We start from the raw sequence: 17,463 nt of genomic DNA, 5'->3' as shown, positions 1-17,463 counted from the left end.
CCACCCCAATGGCGGTCTGCCCGTCAACTCATGATGTATGTATGTATATGTATGTATGTATGTATGTATGTACGAATTGAGTAGTTCGGACTCGCCCAATAATGCCCACGACGGCTGAGCTTGGTTTCCCCCCGCGAGTGATGCCCAAGCGAGCTGGTACGGTACATGCAGGGAGCTCTCGTCCCGGATGGCCTCTACTGCAAGCGTGGTGATAACAGTGAAAAAGAGAATCACCCTGCTCTGTAGGGGTTGGAAAATGAGGGGGAGGGGAGGGGAAAAGGGATTTCTGCCGACTTCGATTTAGACCGCGTCGTGCTTTTTCTTCCTCTCCGGATGTTGCCGTTGTTTTTATTGTATAAATAATAGGTCTTTTTAGGTACCACACAAATCCTGTTTAATTAGATTAGGGGAAATTTGGTCGCGCGCTAAAAAACGGAAAGCTAAAGAAATCAAAGGTGGTTGTATTGTCGTACACGCCGCCCGCATGTGGCCTGCAGGCCACATACAGCTGTATTATGCATCAGCTGCTGCTGCTGTTGCTGTTTGGTGTGGCTGATGCGTATGGAGTGACTCCTGGTGTATCGTGCAGTTGGCGGATATGGCCCAAGCTATAAAAATGGACTGATTTGGAGAGATGTGAGGGCGATTGGCCAGAGGCAGAGAAGGCCGCGAAACTAATAAGCCGAGGAGGAGTTGATGGTCCACACAGGCCCCACGACTGTTGTACAAATGACGTCGACCGTACATGGATTCACATCGTACATTTGGCCCATGTAAAAATATATATATTTAGGTAACAGTTCCAGCCTTTTATTTTTGTGGTGGTGCTTTTTCCGTAGCAGTAAAACACACGTCCGTCCTAAGAAGCGCAAGGACGTGTAGCAGGATTGCAGAAGATTGCGGGAATAATTCAAATTTCAAAAGCGATCATGACAGAATTACATCCCCTACCTAGAGAGTTCTCTAAGCAGCTTCCTGTTCAGCTGGAAAGCCATTAGCGTCATCCCATGCAACGCGACAAGTATGTCTGGCCCTTATTAGTTTTTTTTATCTATCTTGTACAAAAGCACCGAAACAAATACGCTGCCACCGCCTCTCTAATAGTAGATCTATCCACACGCGTTCGAGCCCGAGTAAAAACATTCGTGCCATCGGAAACAAAGACGTAATAAAGAAAAACACTTTGACTATAATGATTAAAACACCAAGCAACGCAGAGCCCAAACGGCAGCTGGTGGGCTGCAGGACGCCGCAAAATCTCACCAACTGTTTTAAGATTTGGGTTTAGCACTTTTTCCGCTTAACTCTCCCTTTTTGAACCTATATTAGCAGCAGCAGGAGAGCCCGTGACGCACACACATTTATATATGTATATATACATATATATACATATATATGTATATACATATACGCGTAACGGCCCTCCCCCCAGCCATAACGCCAAGCGCGTCACTTGAAATGCCCATGGCTTGAAATGCCCTCGTCCATCAGGCGACGTAGTAGGAGACATGCCCCCCAAAACACAACACAGGTTCCCCCATGTATCCAAAACCTCTTCTTATTGCGTGACTCCTATACCCTCACTACTCAACTTTTTTTAAACTACTTCTCCTGCCCTTTTTTTTCCCAGATTTCAGACTCGTACACCGGCCCCGCTTTTTACAGATCTCCGCTATGCGTGCGACAGCGTGCATGAAAAGCCACCGCTTCTGTTTTCTACTCCAACGCGCGAATACCGCTCCGAATTACCATCAGCTGCACATATCAAGATGGCTGATTTTTATACACATACAGACAAACACATACGCAAATTAAGAACGAAGGCGATGTCACACATTTTAAACACGTCATCACGCGCAATTCGCATTCGTGTGCCTTTTTATAGCCCATGGCCATGGCGACAACGCCATGAAGATGTACGATACACACTGTACGGCACCTCGCAGCGCCCTTCTTTCTTTTCCCACGGAATCCGAACCAACCATCAGATAGATAGATATGGTTATCGTATCGCCCTTCAACACTGGCCTGGCTAAACCCCGGCCGGGCGTCTGCTTCCCTTCCTGGTGCTCTGCCCGTTGCGTCTGCACTGCTGCCATGCACAGCTGCTAATGCTGCTGCTGTTGCGACTGCTACACATTCATAGTAGCAACGATAAAAAGCACAAAAAGAAACAGCAAGAGGAAAGATTCGCGGGGTTGAACCCCACGCGGCGGGAAAGCGCGTCTCAAAGAGAGAGAGAGAGAGAGAGAGAGAGAGAGAGAGAGAAAAAAGGCGACTTAGCTATGGAAACCAAGAACCACATAAATCATACGTAAGATCCGCCGAACATTTCAAAGCGCACATTTTCATATAAAGCGTCCTCAGACCATTACCTAAATCCCTGAAGAAGTTGAAAATTGTTTTTTTTTCAAGCAGCTGACAGCTCATGCGCCACACGCTCACGTTAACAGAAAACATTAGCAGAAAACTATGAACAAAATGAGAAATCTTTTTTTGAGAGGATTTCCAGCTGTGCTACAGTTCTCTCTATTGCCAGTCAGAAGCTGCGCTCCATAACAGCTGTCCCTGCCAGCGGCTTTGGATACGCCTACCTGCGTCTACCTGCGTCTACCTGCCTGCCTACCTAGTCAGCTACCTACCTCTGCCGATTACCTGCGTCTACCTGCCTCGAACTACCCAATAACGAAAAACAGGAAACGAAAAACGAAAAAAACTCAACAACAGGAAACGGCTTGCCGCAACTAGCGCCACCAACATCTTCCATCTCCCCCTCATCTTCTCCTACCCAACAGAAACGCAACGGGACTTCAGAATAGACGAAGACATATGAGACACGTGCACACAAGACATGAAAACAAAACACACACACGCTTGCGCGAAAGAAAGAAAGAGAGAGTGAGTCCCTCTATCCACCTCTTTCCCGTCAAAGAGGGGCACATAGAAACACCTCGCGTCTGGGGGAATGCATGTCGGGATGTAGTGGGTCGCCGTGGGGCCCCACCCCCTAACACAATCCATCACCATCGCCATCGCCATCACCATCGCCATCACCATTGCCATCGCCATTGCCATCACCATTGCCATCACCATTGCCATCACCATCACCATCGCCATCACCATCGCCATCGCCATCACCATCGTCAACGCCCTTCCATCCTTCCTCATCCCCCCTTCACCACAACCCCTCCCTCCTCCCCCCCCTCCTAATCTAACCCCAGGCTGCCAATCCCTCACCCCTAACCATATGGAACTCAAACATCGAGATTTCCTCCGTCGAGATTTCCTCCATCGAAGTCCTCCGTTTCCAAATTGCCAAGAAAAAAGAAAAGCCAAGGAAAGAAAACCTCCCAGCTAACTCCCAGCTTCCCAGGGAAAAAGAAAAGCTGCAGAAGGGGGCCGCGGAGGAGCGGGAGGGCCCTTCGGGCCGGAGGGAGGTCTGCGGCGGTTGGCGATGTGTGCCGCCACCCAGCCACCTCGGTCGCAGCCATCGCTGATTGTTGTTAGTCCCGGAGCCAGAAGCATCTTTGGATACCCCGCCAGCGGCGGCGGCGGCGGCAGAGAGCAACGCAGAGAGAGAGAGAGAAAGGCAGATGGAGAGAAAAAAAGAACAAGGCAAAAGAAATCGAGCTTGACGACTGGGACAGCAGACAACGACGGACAAAAAGGTCTCCATTACGCTGTTCACGGAGACCGTAAAGAGGGCAAACATCAAGAGAGCAAACAAGAGCAGGCGCCTCCGGGTACTCTACTGGGCGGATAAGGCGGTACAAGAACAAGAAAAAAGAAAAAACATACATACATACATATATATGGAATGCACGAGACTAACCAGCCGTGTGCATCTGCACCCCCCCCCGCGCTGTGTTTCGGCCCTGGGCATCCCCCCGGCTTTGAAGCCCACAGTGCTATCAACGACATACATACATACGCACGTACATAGGTACATACGTACATACAGAGATGAACCGAGCTAACTCTCTGTTCAAAAACATGCCATGCCCCGGGGGGGAGGGCGAGAGGGGCTCCCTTAAAACCCTAACTCCAACTTCCCCCATCCCCACCAGCGCAGGCCCCCATTCCTAAACAGGCCATTGCGAAAACACACACACATACATACATGCATACATACTCCTCTTCCAGCCCCGCCACTGCCGCAGCCTTTGCTCTCTCTCCCCCCCTCTCCGCAGCCAGCTCCAGCTTATCGTCCATTCCACTCTCTCCCTTCAGAAATGACTTCCCGCCATCTGCCGCATTTTCTGTCGACCCCGTCCGCCCGCACCATCCCCAGCCTCGTCCTTCCCCTGCTGCCGCTGCTGGCCCCGCCATCATTGGCTAGTGGGGCCCCTCTTTTCCCTCTCCCCCCCCCGGCCCAAACCCACCACACACGAACACCACACCTTCCGCATGAGAGCAACATCAGGGCCCGAACATAGCTTCCTTTCCCCCTCCTCCTCTTCCCCCTCTTCTTCCTCCTCCCCCTCCTCCTCTTCCCCCTCTTCTTCCTCCTCCCCCTCCTCCTCCTCCTCCCCCTCCTCTTCCTCCTCCTCCTCTTCCTCCTCCTCCTTCTCATCCCCCTCCCCCTCGCCCCGCTCCTCCTTCACTCGCTCGTGATCGTCTTCCTCCCCCTCATCTGCAGTTCTTTGGGCATGTGTGGCCATGATGCTCCTCTACCCGCGGCTCTCTCCCCCCCCCCCGTTCCTCCCCCCGCAATAACCTCCTCAATTTACAGAAATCCCACTCGAGCGGCAGCCGCGCCTCCAGGTGGTCAGCCCAGGCGGTCAGCCCTTCGTGTGGCTGCTGGTGCCCCAACGCCATCCCTGTGGAGTTGAATCTGTTCCTGCGACCAGCTCCGCACACACACACACACCTAGACAGGCATCCCCCTCTGTGTGTGTGTGTGTGCTCTTTGCACCCACCATTGACAGGAAAAGGCTGTCGCCCGCCAATGCGACAAGAAGGAAGCTGTCGATCCACACATAGGTCGTAGATCCACACCACACCACCGTCAACACCGCATCTGCCCCCACCCCCCTCACAACAGAGTCCACCGGAGTCTCACAAACTTCACAAACCCTTGGGCTCCCGTAACCCCTTCCCGCAGCCCTTCCCACCGCTTTTTTTCATCTGTACTGCCGTACTGCCGTACAGCCTGATGTGGCATTGGGGCGCGCTCCATGACAGACCTTTGCGTGCTGCTCGTCCCCTCCTCCTCCACAGCGACATACATACATACATGTCCCTAGACGTCATACATTTTCCCAACCAAATCGGCATCATCGCCGTACACCGTACGACACCGTACATCGTGCTTTTGTACAACAACACCGGAACGAAACGAATGCGGGCGAGGTCGCCAGGACGGTGGTCACTGCCCTCGTTCCCTCCTTTCTCCCCCTCTCCCCCGCCGCCGAGCCCCTCCTTTCGACCGACAAACACGATCCCTTACCCGCCCCCGCCTAACCCCGCCTAGCTGCGCAAGCTCCATCAGCTTTCAGGACCAGAAAAATAGCAAAGATACATCTATACACGTGCGAGTGAGAAATGGAGGTGGGAGTGCTGGCCTCCACGTAACTAACTAAAACTTAGAGGAGGACAGCACCCCGTACACGGGGGCAAGGGCCTCACGGTACGGGCGGTACGTAGCCGTACATGCCGCACCGTACATTTTGGCGGGCCCAACCGCCCGTCACGGCCTTCAAATGTTATTCTTGATGGATGGGATGAATGTACGGCAGTCAGTCGCGGTAACGCCGCCGAGGCCGGTCCTCATCGCTGTCCCCCCCTTTGTCACCGGGACCTCTACCGCCGCCGCCGCCGCCGCCGCCGCCTCGAGAAGCTTCCCGAACCTCTCGACGCTCCTCCCGCCGGGGGATAGTCTCACGTTCAAGCCAGCGATCGCTGCTGCGGCCGCCGCCGCCGCCGCCGCCACTGGCCGCGTCATCTCCTACGGCAGTAGCGCCGCCGCCGCCGCCGCGACGTTGTTGCTGCTGTTCCTGCAGAGCCTGCCCCAACGTTTGATTGAACATACGCGCCGCGAAGCCCCCCTGACGCGAAGGCACGCGAGAGCCCTCTGCATCCTTCGCGCCGGCGGCGCCGCCGGCGGCGCCAGCAAAAACGGTGGAGTCGCCGGCGCCGGCGCCGGCGCTGGCGCCGCCACTGCCTTTTCGCAATACCCATTCGATGCGGCCGCGCCGCGAACCTCCGTCGGACTCCGGCAGGTCATGGTGATCGTCATGGTCGCCGCCGCCGCGGCGGCTCCCGCCGCCGCGGCCGCTGCCGTACCGTCCCACGTCCGCTCCGGCGCCGCCGCCTCGGGAGCCGCGCACGGGGCTACGACTCCGGCTTCGCTCGTGTCCCCGACCGCCGCCTCCGCCATCCTCAGCTCTCCTGCCGACGCCCTTGCCACTGCTCGTCGCCACCACCGCCGCAGCCTTGCCAGCAGGCGACGGCGCCGACGTGGCGGCGGCGGCGGCGGCGGCGGCGGCACCGTGTTTTCCTCGAGACGTCGACGGCGCGTACCGTTCCCCGTCACGGTCCTCCGCGAAACCCTCCCCGTGGTAATCTTCCGGGTCGTAACCCCGATCCCTGCGGGAGTACGGGAGGATCAAGGTAGATGACATACATACATACATACATAAGTGATTTCCTCTCGAAGGAAAAAAGCTTTACACCGCTTTTCACAGAAAAACCGAAAAGCCGCAAACCAAAAAGGAGCGACAGGAGCGACATTGCAGCAGACAGACAGACAGACAGACAGACAGCGCATACGAGAGAGGATCCTATACTAAAGTCCGTATACTGGAAATCCACGCAACCATGCAGCTCTGCACCGGCCCCCCCAAAAGGTGTGTGTGTGTGTGTGTGTGTGTGTGTGTGTGTGTGTTGCGGTCCGCGGGGGCCTATCCCCCGGTAAAGAGGGAGAAGTCCTGAGGGAGTGTGTACCGGCAGCCAGCAGCCAACGCCGGCAGGATCTGACGATGCCCATTCAGGATGCGAAGCAGAGCCTATTTTTCGCTTCCGCTTCCGGAATCCTTGCCATGCCAAATCCCCTAGACCCTTCGTTCCGTACCCGTTGTCGTACTTGTCGTCGTCGTACGGTGCCTCGTCATCGTCGTACGGCGGCGGCGCGCCACCGCCACCGCCCCGCCGGCCGTCCCGCACCTTTCCTTCGCGGTCCCGGAGCGCAGTCTTATCCCTGTCCTTGTTCCTCTCTTTTTCTTTCTCCTTCTTAACCTTGTGCTTGCCGCCGCCGCCACCGCCGCCATCCCTTTTATGTTCTTTGGATTTCTTCTCTTTTTTGTGTTTTTTGTGCTTTTTATGCGCTCGTCGGTCTTCGCTGCTGTCGCTATCGCTGGAGGATGCTGCCGCCGCCGCCGTCACCTGGGTAGATGCCGTGGCTCCAGCGGCGGTGGCTCCGCCGCCGCCGCCGGCGGCGGCGGCCGCGCCGCCGCCACCACCGGATGTCAGAGAGCAGGAGCGGTCGGATACCAAGTCCCCACGACCCGAAGCCACCGGCTTGTGTGGCAACGGCTGGTGGTGGTGGTGGTGGTGCTGATGATTTCGGGGCCCGGCGGCCCTCTCGCCGCCATCGTCATCGTTGTCAGTGCTATCGTCATCATCATCGCCGCCGCGATCCGATCGGTCGTCGGCGTCGTCGCCGCCATCGGCGCTGCCCGACTCCTCCTCAACGTCGTACGGCACCAGGCGGATGGCTGCTGCTGTACTGGCACCGGAGGGGCCGGTTTGCTGCCCGGCCTTCCGCAATAGCTCCCTGAACGATTGAAAAAAGGTAGTACGGCATGGTACGGCAAGACAGGAATAAGTACGACACATGCGGGTCAAACGCTGCTGGATTGGGATGATGGATGTTTTTTTTGCATTGCGGGTGGAATAAGAGTGGGTTGTCGAGGGTTGTAACTTCGCCTGTTCTCCCCCTCCCGTTTGATGGGGGGTTGACCCCCCATTCAATGGACGTCAGCCAGCGGGGAAAAGCGCTGCGAGTATGGCCCTGTACAGTCAAACGTACGAACATAATTATATAATCATCGGAAAGGAAAGTGTCTCTCACAGCCAATGAATGTATGCTTGTTGTGGGCTTCATGCAGATGTGTTTTTACGGATCTAAGTTTGTCGGAACTCAAAATTTCATCCTGTACGGCAGCTCGTACAGTACGACGACGACATCAATTTCGTCGAGGATCCTATTACCGAGCAAGTCAAGTGCTGCACGTGCGGGGACAAACATACATACATCATGGAAACAATGGGGGGAGTGCCAAGTTGTACGGCAGTGGCGGAGGTGGTGGCAGGAGGTGAGCGACATTTGCCATAAGATGTAAAATTCTCGAAAGTACACCGCCACGAGCGCTACCAGCTTCAGGATTGCGACCTCCAACGGCGGCCAATAAAATCCCCTAGTATCCATAATGTACGAGATGTCATTCCGTACAAGTACGATGCAACCGGATTCGAGAATGTGATTAGGTCATTAGACATGTTGTGGAATCAATGGACGGGTGTCCCACAGCGCAATCACAGCGCTGAAAAGAGGAAGGAAAACACGACATGTAGACAGACAGACAAACGGAAAGCTCTGCGCTGCGCTTCTCGCTTTCCAACACCCCTTCCACACAAACACACGCTGCAATAATCGACCCAGACCATCACGGCAGAGCGAGGCAAGGACTCTCATCTCAGGGGGGACCCAAAACCGATGACGCGTCGCACACACACACACACACACACACACACACACACGCGCGCGCGCGCGCGTGTGCGCACATGCGCGCAGAACCTTAGCCGTCAGGCTCAATCTTAGAACCCAATCCTGGGAGTTCAAAACTAAAAGCTATACCCTCTTGCAGACTTTGCTTCGGTTAGTTCCAGTTACCTCCAACAAACGCCCGACCAAAACATTCCAACAAAAAGCAAGACAGGAAACAGCATCACCACCAGCAGCAAACCACCACACCACCGTGCGGCTCTGTCAACAGCATTTTATAAAAGTGTTCAGCAGATTAATCTATAACGTAATCTAACAGTTGGAATCAACCAGCCCGTATCGCAAAACCTTTGTGGTGTGTGGGAATCCCCAGGCGATGAACTTGAACTCACATAACGCTAGTCGTCGAAGTCCGACCTTTCGCCGTTCTGACCTCCCTCTTTTCACCCTTTACAGTGGTTCAACATCAACATCATCATCACCACCACCATCACCACCATCGTCATCATATCATCACCATCATCACTCGCGCAGATTTCTATAGTCGCCCAATTGCCCCGTCCGGAGGCGGGAAGGCGCAAAAGCACATGAAAAAGCCATTTGGGCGCTAACGAGACTAATTTGCGGCCAAAGCAAAGACGTACGAGTCAAAGTTCAGGTCAGATCATCCACACGCTCGCGTCTCTAAGGCACTCTTCCCAGAGGCAAACCCATCGTTCGGGTTCTCGATCTCCCTTAGGACCACCCGGCCCCCGGAAGATCCCGCATCTCCCTTCCCTCCCTTCCGAGCGCAACCGTGCCATCTCCTATGGACTTTTTAAAATCCTTTCAAGACCTCGAAACACATAGATACATATATCACATAATAAACATAAATATATACATAATATTTATGTATACTAAAAATTAAAAAATTTGCAGAGCAGCAGTTGTTGATGGACACAGCATGTAGAGAGCTCCCAGGCCCACCCATCCCCCCCACACACGGCCTACATTGAACACGCCCACAGCCTTGCCGCCGCCCCTTCCGCAGCAACTCCTGTTCCCCTAAAAAAATGTGTGAGGACGACGTTCCGAGACCTCCCCAGTTACCCCTCCCCCCAATCGCGGCGCAACGTTAGCCAGCCTTATAATCGTGTTCCTGAGTTCATGTACGTCTATACGTACGTATGTGCAGCTGTCCAAGCCTGCTCCCCCCTACGCTGTCTTCCGCTTGCTTGGCCCCACCCCCCAGCACCGTCCAGGAAGGGGATGATATACCTGGATGACCCCATCGCGCCAAACCTGCCATGCTGGTGCATGTGGACCATGCTCCGACCATGTTATAAGTTATAGCCACAACTCCGCCACTCCCTTAACCAAAGGGATCAGCTGTTTGTTCTCCTGGTTTTTGAAGCGCCTCTTAAAAGCCTCTCTTACCGACTCTCACCTCCTGCCGCTGTGCTAGGAAATCCACCAAGACGAGCATACACCTAATACTCGCTTGTGAGGAGGGCCGCCCCCGGGTGCCGTAAAAGGCGGCTCCCCGAGCCCTGCCCTCCCGCTCTGCTGTCGCTGTCGGGTGGTGTTAGGTTAGGAACCCCGGGGAGCCAACCCCCTCCTGCTATTGGGATCCACCACGACAGAGAACGAACACCCCGCCCCAGGATCAACGGAGATACGTGCCAAGTTAAGATCGATTACCGCAACAGCAACAGCAGCAGCAGCAGCGAACAACAACTCAACTCGCGATGGAGAAGTAAAAGAGAGAAGGTAAGGCTGCGGGACGCGGGTTTCAGGGCGTTGGGATGTGAAGCGATAAGATGCGTGCGGCAGCAGCAGCGGTAATAGGTACACCGAGGATGGACACACGCGCCGGTCATGGCAAAACCCAAAAGGATACAGGTACAACGTAAAACAGTAATCGTGAAGAAATCGTGTGTGCTAGGTGACGGACCAATGACTCCATACAGCGTACGGTGTACATGCAACACCACCGTCGCGAACCCAAACGCCAATAGGGAACACATGACTCGTCCGAAGACACAGATCAGCAGCAGCGATGTCCTGCTGGCCCACGCCAATTTAAGGAGGGATAAGCCACACATACAGGCAAAACACTGTAATACACCCATAACAAGGCACGAAGGGCCGCTAAAGCACTGGCATGATGTCGGCACGTGGTTCACAAGGCGACGGCCTTTCACGTGAAGCGGCTGGATGATGATCATATACTGGATGATGATCTAGGGTCGGCAACAGGTTGAAGCCACGGCCGCGCCAAAGGTGGTGAGTTTGGTAGTTGATAAGCAGGCTAAGCGGCAGCTTTCCAGATGCCGCTGTGTCTTCTGCCGTGTACTGGCACGGCATTGAAAGGGTTTCGGAGCCCTGCCCCGCTGCACTTCTCATGCATGTCGTACATAAGCAAACCACCCAGCTCTACTTCTGCTTATTGGCCACCTGCTCATCTGCTCCACGGTCTACACCTTGGCATGCGGTCCCCTCATATCCCCTTCCCACAGCGCGTAAAGGACCTTTTGCTAACAGCCGCCCCGTGTACCCGGCCGTGTAGCATCCAGTCCAGACACAATTCATGCCAGATGGTGCGCGGGATAACGGTGCACCAGATGAGCACGCGCGAAATGCCCAAGAAGAAGAACGGCCCAACATAATAAACACACGTAATCGACATGCCGCCAATTCCTTACATGCCATGGTCTGCAAAGCAGCCGCGGCCGCGGCCGCAGCCGTAGTAGCCGGGACGGTAGGTAATGATATAATGGCTGTCAAGGAGTTCGGATGGATTGTGTCGGGTAAGGTCCCCCCACGTTCTTGCTATCCTAGGTTGCCGTACTACAGCAGTCGGTCCGAAATGCCCTCACAAAGCGTACGGGCCCCCCCACATGGCAACCTAAAGAGTCTTCACTGCATGCAAGATTGGACAAGAGCAGCAAGCCCGAGCGCTCACAGACAAGCAAAGCTACCGGATGCCCCCAAAGGGTCTGAAACCCTAAGTTCCCTCCACAGAAGGTATAACCGTCACATGCTCACACACTCGGAAATAATGGAACCGCTTCTCGACGGATTTGTACGCTCCTTTTGACGTTACAGCGACACGCTGCCCATTTCCAGGGCGGGAGAGAATGTGTGCCACAAAATACAAAGACAGCGCTGTGCGGGGTGGAGTAGAGGGCAAGCGAAAAACGTTGCCCACCATCATCTGCCCGTCCACTCCACGCACGCACCATTTGTCCGTCTATTCAACATGCCTTCCATCCAAAATATATGGGCGCGTTTACCTCCTTGCAACCCCTTGCAGACCGTCCGGCAGTACATGACATGCGAGGCGACCCAAATGGCTTTCCATTAGGAAGTTTAGTCTTCATCTCCAGACGTGCCTCACAGCTTTCAAGTCATCGCGTCTGCTTCCGTCCATGGGTTCACAACAAAGCCGTTTCAGACAAGTACACAACGGAGAGAAAGACACCCTGACATGTCTCTTAATGAGAGCCACTGCATCCACCAATCCACCACGTACCAAATGGCCTAAACTTCCAGTACCTAATGAAAGGCGGCATCTCTGCTTCATAAGCTACATGGCCTGTAGTCCTCAATCAGGCTGAAAATCGCACACGGACCTGCTATCTAGAAAATATACAAATACGGACGACGGCCACCTGGTGCGAGCTCGAGTCCGAAAATACACATATGAATAAGTGAATGCACGCTCCGCTTCGTTCGATGCGACACACTTCGGCCAGAACCTACGGCCTGAGTCACAGTCAGTGCAACGTCTCCGATTCGGCAACCACAGCGCTGCGGTGCGGCATCTGCCTGCACACGCTGGCACTCCCAATGACCGGCAGTGCAAACGAGACGTCAATAAAGCTGTCTTACTACTTACACAGAGAGTCTAATGCGGCGGTGCAGCAAGAAAGAATGCGGGTATAGTGATACAGAGAGGCAAGGCACAGAGCTGTGAACCCCGTGGCGGAATTCTTTTCATGTGCCTGTGCTGGCAGCTCGGGAAATGGATAGATGAAACCGCGGGAAATGGATAGGTGATTACGGCGTGCGCGGGAGAGCGCATGATTCCCGGAGGTAGCCGAGGCCATGTGGTTGAGGATGGCGCAAAAGTAGGCCATGGTACGCGCGTGGATGTGCTGGGCGTGGGGTTTTTGCAGCTCAAGGTGATGTGCAATTTGCAAGGCAGATTACGGATGCGACAAGAAAGAGAAAATAGCGGGCGGCATGCGGCATGATGAATTTCGGCGAAGAATGGAAATTACGAGACAGGACAACAAAGGCACAACACGTTGCGATGCATGTCGGATGTCATATATACAACGCATGTCGGATGATAGATGGATATGTTTCGACGGACAGGGGATAAATATTCCTTAATATGCCCGCTTGGGAATGGACAAAGCAAGTGCACCTTTCGTGAAAACGTGCAGCAAAGGAACTAAATGGGAGGGATTAGCAGCACAGGAACAACAGAACAACACAATAGGGCGGGGTGGTGGGAGAACTCCCCCAATGCGGGAGTTGGGGGCTAGACAAGGGGAAATCCCAAATGAACCTGCGGCATTTCTAACGACCTGACGACCTGACGAGCTGCTGCTGTTTAGGGCAGGGTTGCACGCGCCCGGTTGAAAGCTGGAACATGCTGGAAGCGCATGGCGCATCGGGGGACAGACCTTGGCAGCAGCATTAGCTGCAGCCTGTATTGCCCTTGCTGAGACAGGAATACTACAACAAAAAGCAACAGCAAGGACAACGTGAACAACCAAAGAACTGCAACATTCGTTCCCAAGATAGCAAGACCGGCGACACCGCCAGAAGCAGCAGCACCTTCTTTCGGCTGGCTCGGAGGGCGCGTGTCCCGATGCCGCCGTTCTCCTCCGCTTCTTCTCCTCCACTCGCCGTGTCCCCTCAGCCTCGAAACCCTCGCTGACAGCCCCGTCGCCGCTGTCTCTCGGACGCGGCCCAGACGACGGCGGACGAACGGCCAGACTCGTTTCCTCGGGCGGAGCAGCCCGGGCCTGCCCCACCGGGGGCCGCTCGCTGTCCGAGCTAGCTGCGGAAGGCGGCTCGGAGGCAACGCCGGCGCTGGCCGCCGGCGCAGCCGCCGCGGCGGCAGGGCCGTTTCGGCGCTCAGAGCCGCCACCCGCGGGGCCCCCTCTGTCGCCCACGCCGCGCTGCCTGGCAGCCACATCGCCCGAGACGCCCTAAGGGAAAACCAAAGCAGACCATACAGAGAAGGATTTAACAACATCCAAATGCAAAATACGCATCATATGAAATAGCTCAAAAGCTAGGTGCCCGCCGGACGGACTGAAGTGGAGAAGAAGGACCCCATAACCAAGATTACCACCGGCACGACCTTTCGATCCAAGTAACAGAGCAGGAGTGAAACATGCCAGCCGTCCCGGCGGGATGGTCGTCAAGACCAGCTCAGCCAGCGAGAGGTTGCGAGGAGGATCGGCTGAGTTGGACCACCAAGACCCCTTTTGGTGGCAGCCAACAAGACAGCCAAGTACATCGTCTGCTTCGATTTGGTTCAATCCCAACAGCTCTCCCAACAGCTTGGCAACCGACTCCACTGCTCACCTGCTGCGCCTGCTCTCCCTTGGACTCCGCCCTCGTGCCGCGTGCCGAAGCACCGCCCTCGCCTGCCGCCACCGCCGCTGGCCCAGCGGGACTCCTCGAACGCTGCCGGCGCGGCCCCGGATCTCGCGGCTGTGAATCCCGCTCCCGCGGGTGCACGGAGGGGGAGGCTTCAGTGCCCTCTCGCCGCGCGTCTGGCTCTCCATCCCCCTGCTCCCCACGCTCCCGTTGGCGAACCGCATCCCGACCATCTCGCCCTTTGCCACGTTCCCGCTCCTTGTCACGTCCCCGCTCCCGGTCGCCCCGCTCGAGATCCCGCTCCCGCTCCCTGTAACGCTCCCGGTCGCGGTCGCGTCCGCGGTCCCGCGCCCTCTCCTGCCGACCGTCACGTCCGTCGAAATCATCGCGTCCACGCCGCCGCTTTGGAGACGTAGGCGATCGCGACCTCGTCCGTGATCGCGAGCGGGAGTATCTGCCGCGACCGCCGCTGCCTGAACGCGACCGTTTTGATCGCCGGCCATGCGACCGGCTGCGGCTACGCCCCCCTCGCTCCCGATCTCGCTCCCGATCACGTTCCCGGTCGGCGTGATAGTGCCTGTCGGACTGCACGCGGTGACCTACGCCGGTGCCGTGACGGTCCCCGCCGTGGTCGCGACGATCCGCTGCGGCGGCGCCTCCGCGCCTGCCAGCACGTTCCGCTGCCAACTTCGCGGCCGCAGCCTGCATGTCTAAGAACTCGCGGCGGGTCAGGGGGCGACCGCTGCCAAAAGCCCTGCAAAATAGACGAGGAACGAAGACAAGGAGATAACCAAATGATAGGTGGCGAGGTACGGAAGAGGTTCTTGCTAGAAGGAGCGAAAGCGAGGGTGAGGTGCTCCCAGAGCGAGATTGACGACCGGACAGACAGCGACCATGACTGGACGTTGTGCGATGCAGCGCAAATTCGTCGATACGCAAGCGCTGCCACATACTTCCTGCCATAAACCCCAGTGCCCCACTGATCCCGTTTCCTCTTTCGCCCAGATCCGGCTTCCTGTCGTCAGCAGGCCACCTCAATGACCCGCCAATCCAATTCAGGGCCAAACGCATGCAAGCCTTCAGGGCCAAACGCATGCAAGCCGCGTCTCAAGCAACGTACCTAAACAAGTCGGTCATCGCCATGTTGCCTGGCAGCAGCTCGCGCAGGAAAGGCAGCGCTTCCGTCAGCTGAACCCGGGTGCAACCCACACCGCGTAGCGGTGCCAGCAGAGGCTCATCTGGATCTACGTCGCGGCCGCGGTCCTGGGCCCGGCCGCCACTGCCGTCACGGCCAATGGCTCCGGCTGCAGTGGCAGCTGTCCCACCCTCCCCAGGCAGCGGCCCTAGCCCTGGTCCCGGCGCGCGCGACCCAGCCAGCCGTGACGGAGCAGGAGAAGTGGACCGTCTGACAGCATCATCCATTCCAAGCGCGAGCTTGATGGGCTGCTGCTGGGCTGGCTGCCTGGCGTTTCCGTCGTCAAAGTCATCGTCAAAGAGCTGCGGCCCAAGGGGCTTGGCTTCTGCATGCGAGGGTGGTTCCGGCTTGGGCTGTACTGCCTGTGCTCCAGCGGGACGAACCGAGGGCTCAAACCCAGGTGCAGTTGGCGCTGCGCTGGCTGGCGCTGGGAAGAGGGATTTCTGGTCAGGAGCAGCGGAAGCCGAGGGCCAGTTCGAGGACGGCGGCCCCATGCTCGATTGTTGCATCGCCGTTGCAGACTCCACGGTTTGACGTTGTTGATCCTGTTGAAGCAATTGCTGTTGCTGCTGCTGAAACATTTGCTGTTGTTGCTGCTGTTGGAGTCGTTGTTGCTGCAAAAGTTGTTGTTGTTGCTGTTGCTGCTGTTGTTGAAGCACTTGTTGCTGCTGGAAAAGGCTAGGTTGTTGTTGCTCTTGTTGCGTGTGTTGAAGGGGCTGGTTGCTTAGTGCCGGCGGTGGCTCGGTTGCAGCGCCCCGACCGGGTTGTGCCCACGCCGGCTGCGGCGCGCTTGTCGACACTGTGGCAGCTGCTTGGGCAGTCGAGCTAGATGGCCCGTCTTGCCCAGCCTGTGCAGCAGCCGCACCAGCAGAGCCAGCGGCCGCGGGTCTGCTGCGACCCATTAACGCTGCAAGCTTATTGAATGCCTGCGTGTTGGCTGCAAGTTCACCCATCTCGCCATCGGGTAGATAAAGGCTCCCGTCAGCATTGCGCTGAATCTTGGAGGCGGGGATGCCAGACGGAACCTTGATGCGCCGGTCGTAAGCTGGGTCGCCCTGGGTGGGACACTCGTTCATAAAGTGGCCGAGTTGACCACACCGCAAACACTCCCGGTTCATCATGCCACCGCGGCCGCCACGCCCGCCAGGGCCAAAGCCACGCCCTCGGCCTCGACCGCGTCCTGCAGCAGCTTGCAGGGCAAGCTGAGACTCAAGCCCCACACCCTTGGCAGCTTGCGATAGGAAAGCCATCATTTGCTGTTCATCCTGTACAGCGGCCTTTGCTAGAGGGTCTTCACCAAACTCGTCCTCGACGTGGGCTGGTGCCCCAAGATCTGCTGCCAGTGTGGCCGGTACCGGCGCCCCAGCAGCCGGTGCGGTTGTTGCAGATGCAGGTGCAGCAGCAGGTTGAGCCACGCTACTTAAAATGGTCTTTGGCCGTGCTGCGGCTGCCACCCGCTTCACAATCACCGAGGAATTTTTGAGAACCTGTTCGGCGTCGTTGTCATAATCTCTTTTTGAGGTTGCATCCGTGAGCTGCAACTCGTTAGCAGCATCAATGCCCAGACCCTTCTTCTCTGCAATAAGCCGCTTAAGCTCGCCAACCGTGATGTAATGGCCATCGAAAGGCAGGTTGCTGTAGCTCAGCTCAGCTCGGAATTTAAAGCGGATAGTGCTTGCCATGTTGCCGACCAGCAGCCAAGCTGACCGCCAGGAAGCTGCCTCAACGCCTGCAGCGCCAGGGCCGCGACCGCACTGTTGCCGAAGGTGACGTTCGCGACGAAGCTATGAAGCGTCAGAAATCCTATAATCTTGTTTATATACCCTAGATTCCTATCAACGGTAGTAGGGTGCAGGTCACCCTCGCCCTTGACTTGCGAAATTGGACCGACTTACGTTGACAAAGCGCCTCGCTCATCAAACTATAACAGACTAAC

General features: G+C 56.3%; 5 protein-coding genes across 5 annotated transcripts in view; 3 read left to right on the top strand and 2 right to left on the bottom strand.

Moving 5' to 3' along the window:
* Window positions 1-34, top strand: part of VOLCADRAFT_106953 (uncharacterized protein) — a gene marked incomplete at both ends in the record, with an annotated part of 12,498 nt that extends 12,464 nt beyond the window's left edge. The window contains one exon of the mRNA XM_002955754.1: window positions 1-34. This exon is cut by the window's left edge and continues 5 nt beyond it. Coding sequence (XP_002955800.1) covers window positions 1-34 — 34 coding nt within the window.
* Window positions 35-1,192: 1,158 nt separating this feature from the next.
* On the top strand, window positions 1,193-3,497 carry VOLCADRAFT_96715 (uncharacterized protein; the record flags this gene model as incomplete). Its single annotated transcript, XM_002955753.1, has 2 exons — window positions 1,193-1,234; window positions 3,222-3,497. The coding sequence occupies 2 exons, from the start codon at window positions 1,193-1,195 to the stop codon at window positions 3,495-3,497; spliced, it is 318 nt and encodes a 105-aa protein (XP_002955799.1).
* Window positions 3,498-5,738: 2,241 nt separating this feature from the next.
* Window positions 5,739-7,836, bottom strand: VOLCADRAFT_96714 (uncharacterized protein; the record flags this gene model as incomplete). Its single annotated transcript, XM_002955695.1, has 2 exons — window positions 5,739-6,588; window positions 7,073-7,836. The coding sequence occupies 2 exons, from the start codon at window positions 7,834-7,836 to the stop codon at window positions 5,739-5,741; spliced, it is 1,614 nt and encodes a 537-aa protein (XP_002955741.1).
* Window positions 7,837-8,238: 402 nt separating this feature from the next.
* On the top strand, window positions 8,239-11,376 carry VOLCADRAFT_106952 (uncharacterized protein; the record flags this gene model as incomplete). Its single annotated transcript, XM_002955752.1, has 4 exons — window positions 8,239-8,315; window positions 9,960-10,020; window positions 10,297-10,477; window positions 11,227-11,376. Exons 1-4 carry the CDS (start codon window positions 8,258-8,260, stop codon window positions 11,374-11,376), a joined length of 450 nt encoding a protein of 149 aa, XP_002955798.1. The 5' UTR covers window positions 8,239-8,257.
* Window positions 11,377-12,600: 1,224 nt separating this feature from the next.
* VOLCADRAFT_106951 (uncharacterized protein) lies at window positions 12,601-17,448 on the bottom strand (the record flags this gene model as incomplete). Its single annotated transcript, XM_002955694.1, has 6 exons — window positions 16,393-17,448; window positions 15,453-15,954; window positions 14,318-15,086; window positions 13,559-13,935; window positions 13,405-13,456; window positions 12,601-12,867 (listed from the first exon to the last, which is right to left on the bottom strand). Exons 1-6 carry the CDS (start codon window positions 17,207-17,209, stop codon window positions 12,601-12,603), a joined length of 2,784 nt encoding a protein of 927 aa, XP_002955740.1. The 5' UTR covers window positions 17,210-17,448.
* Window positions 17,449-17,463: the final 15 nt, after the last annotated feature.

This window comes from Volvox carteri (genome assembly GCF_000143455.1).
Source record: "Volvox carteri f. nagariensis unplaced genomic scaffold VOLCAscaffold_54, whole genome shotgun sequence".
Classification (NCBI taxonomy): Eukaryota; Viridiplantae; Chlorophyta; class Chlorophyceae; order Chlamydomonadales; family Volvocaceae; genus Volvox; species Volvox carteri.
The sequence above is the reverse complement of the archived record's forward strand: the minus strand, read 5'-3'. Positions and strand labels throughout refer to the sequence as shown.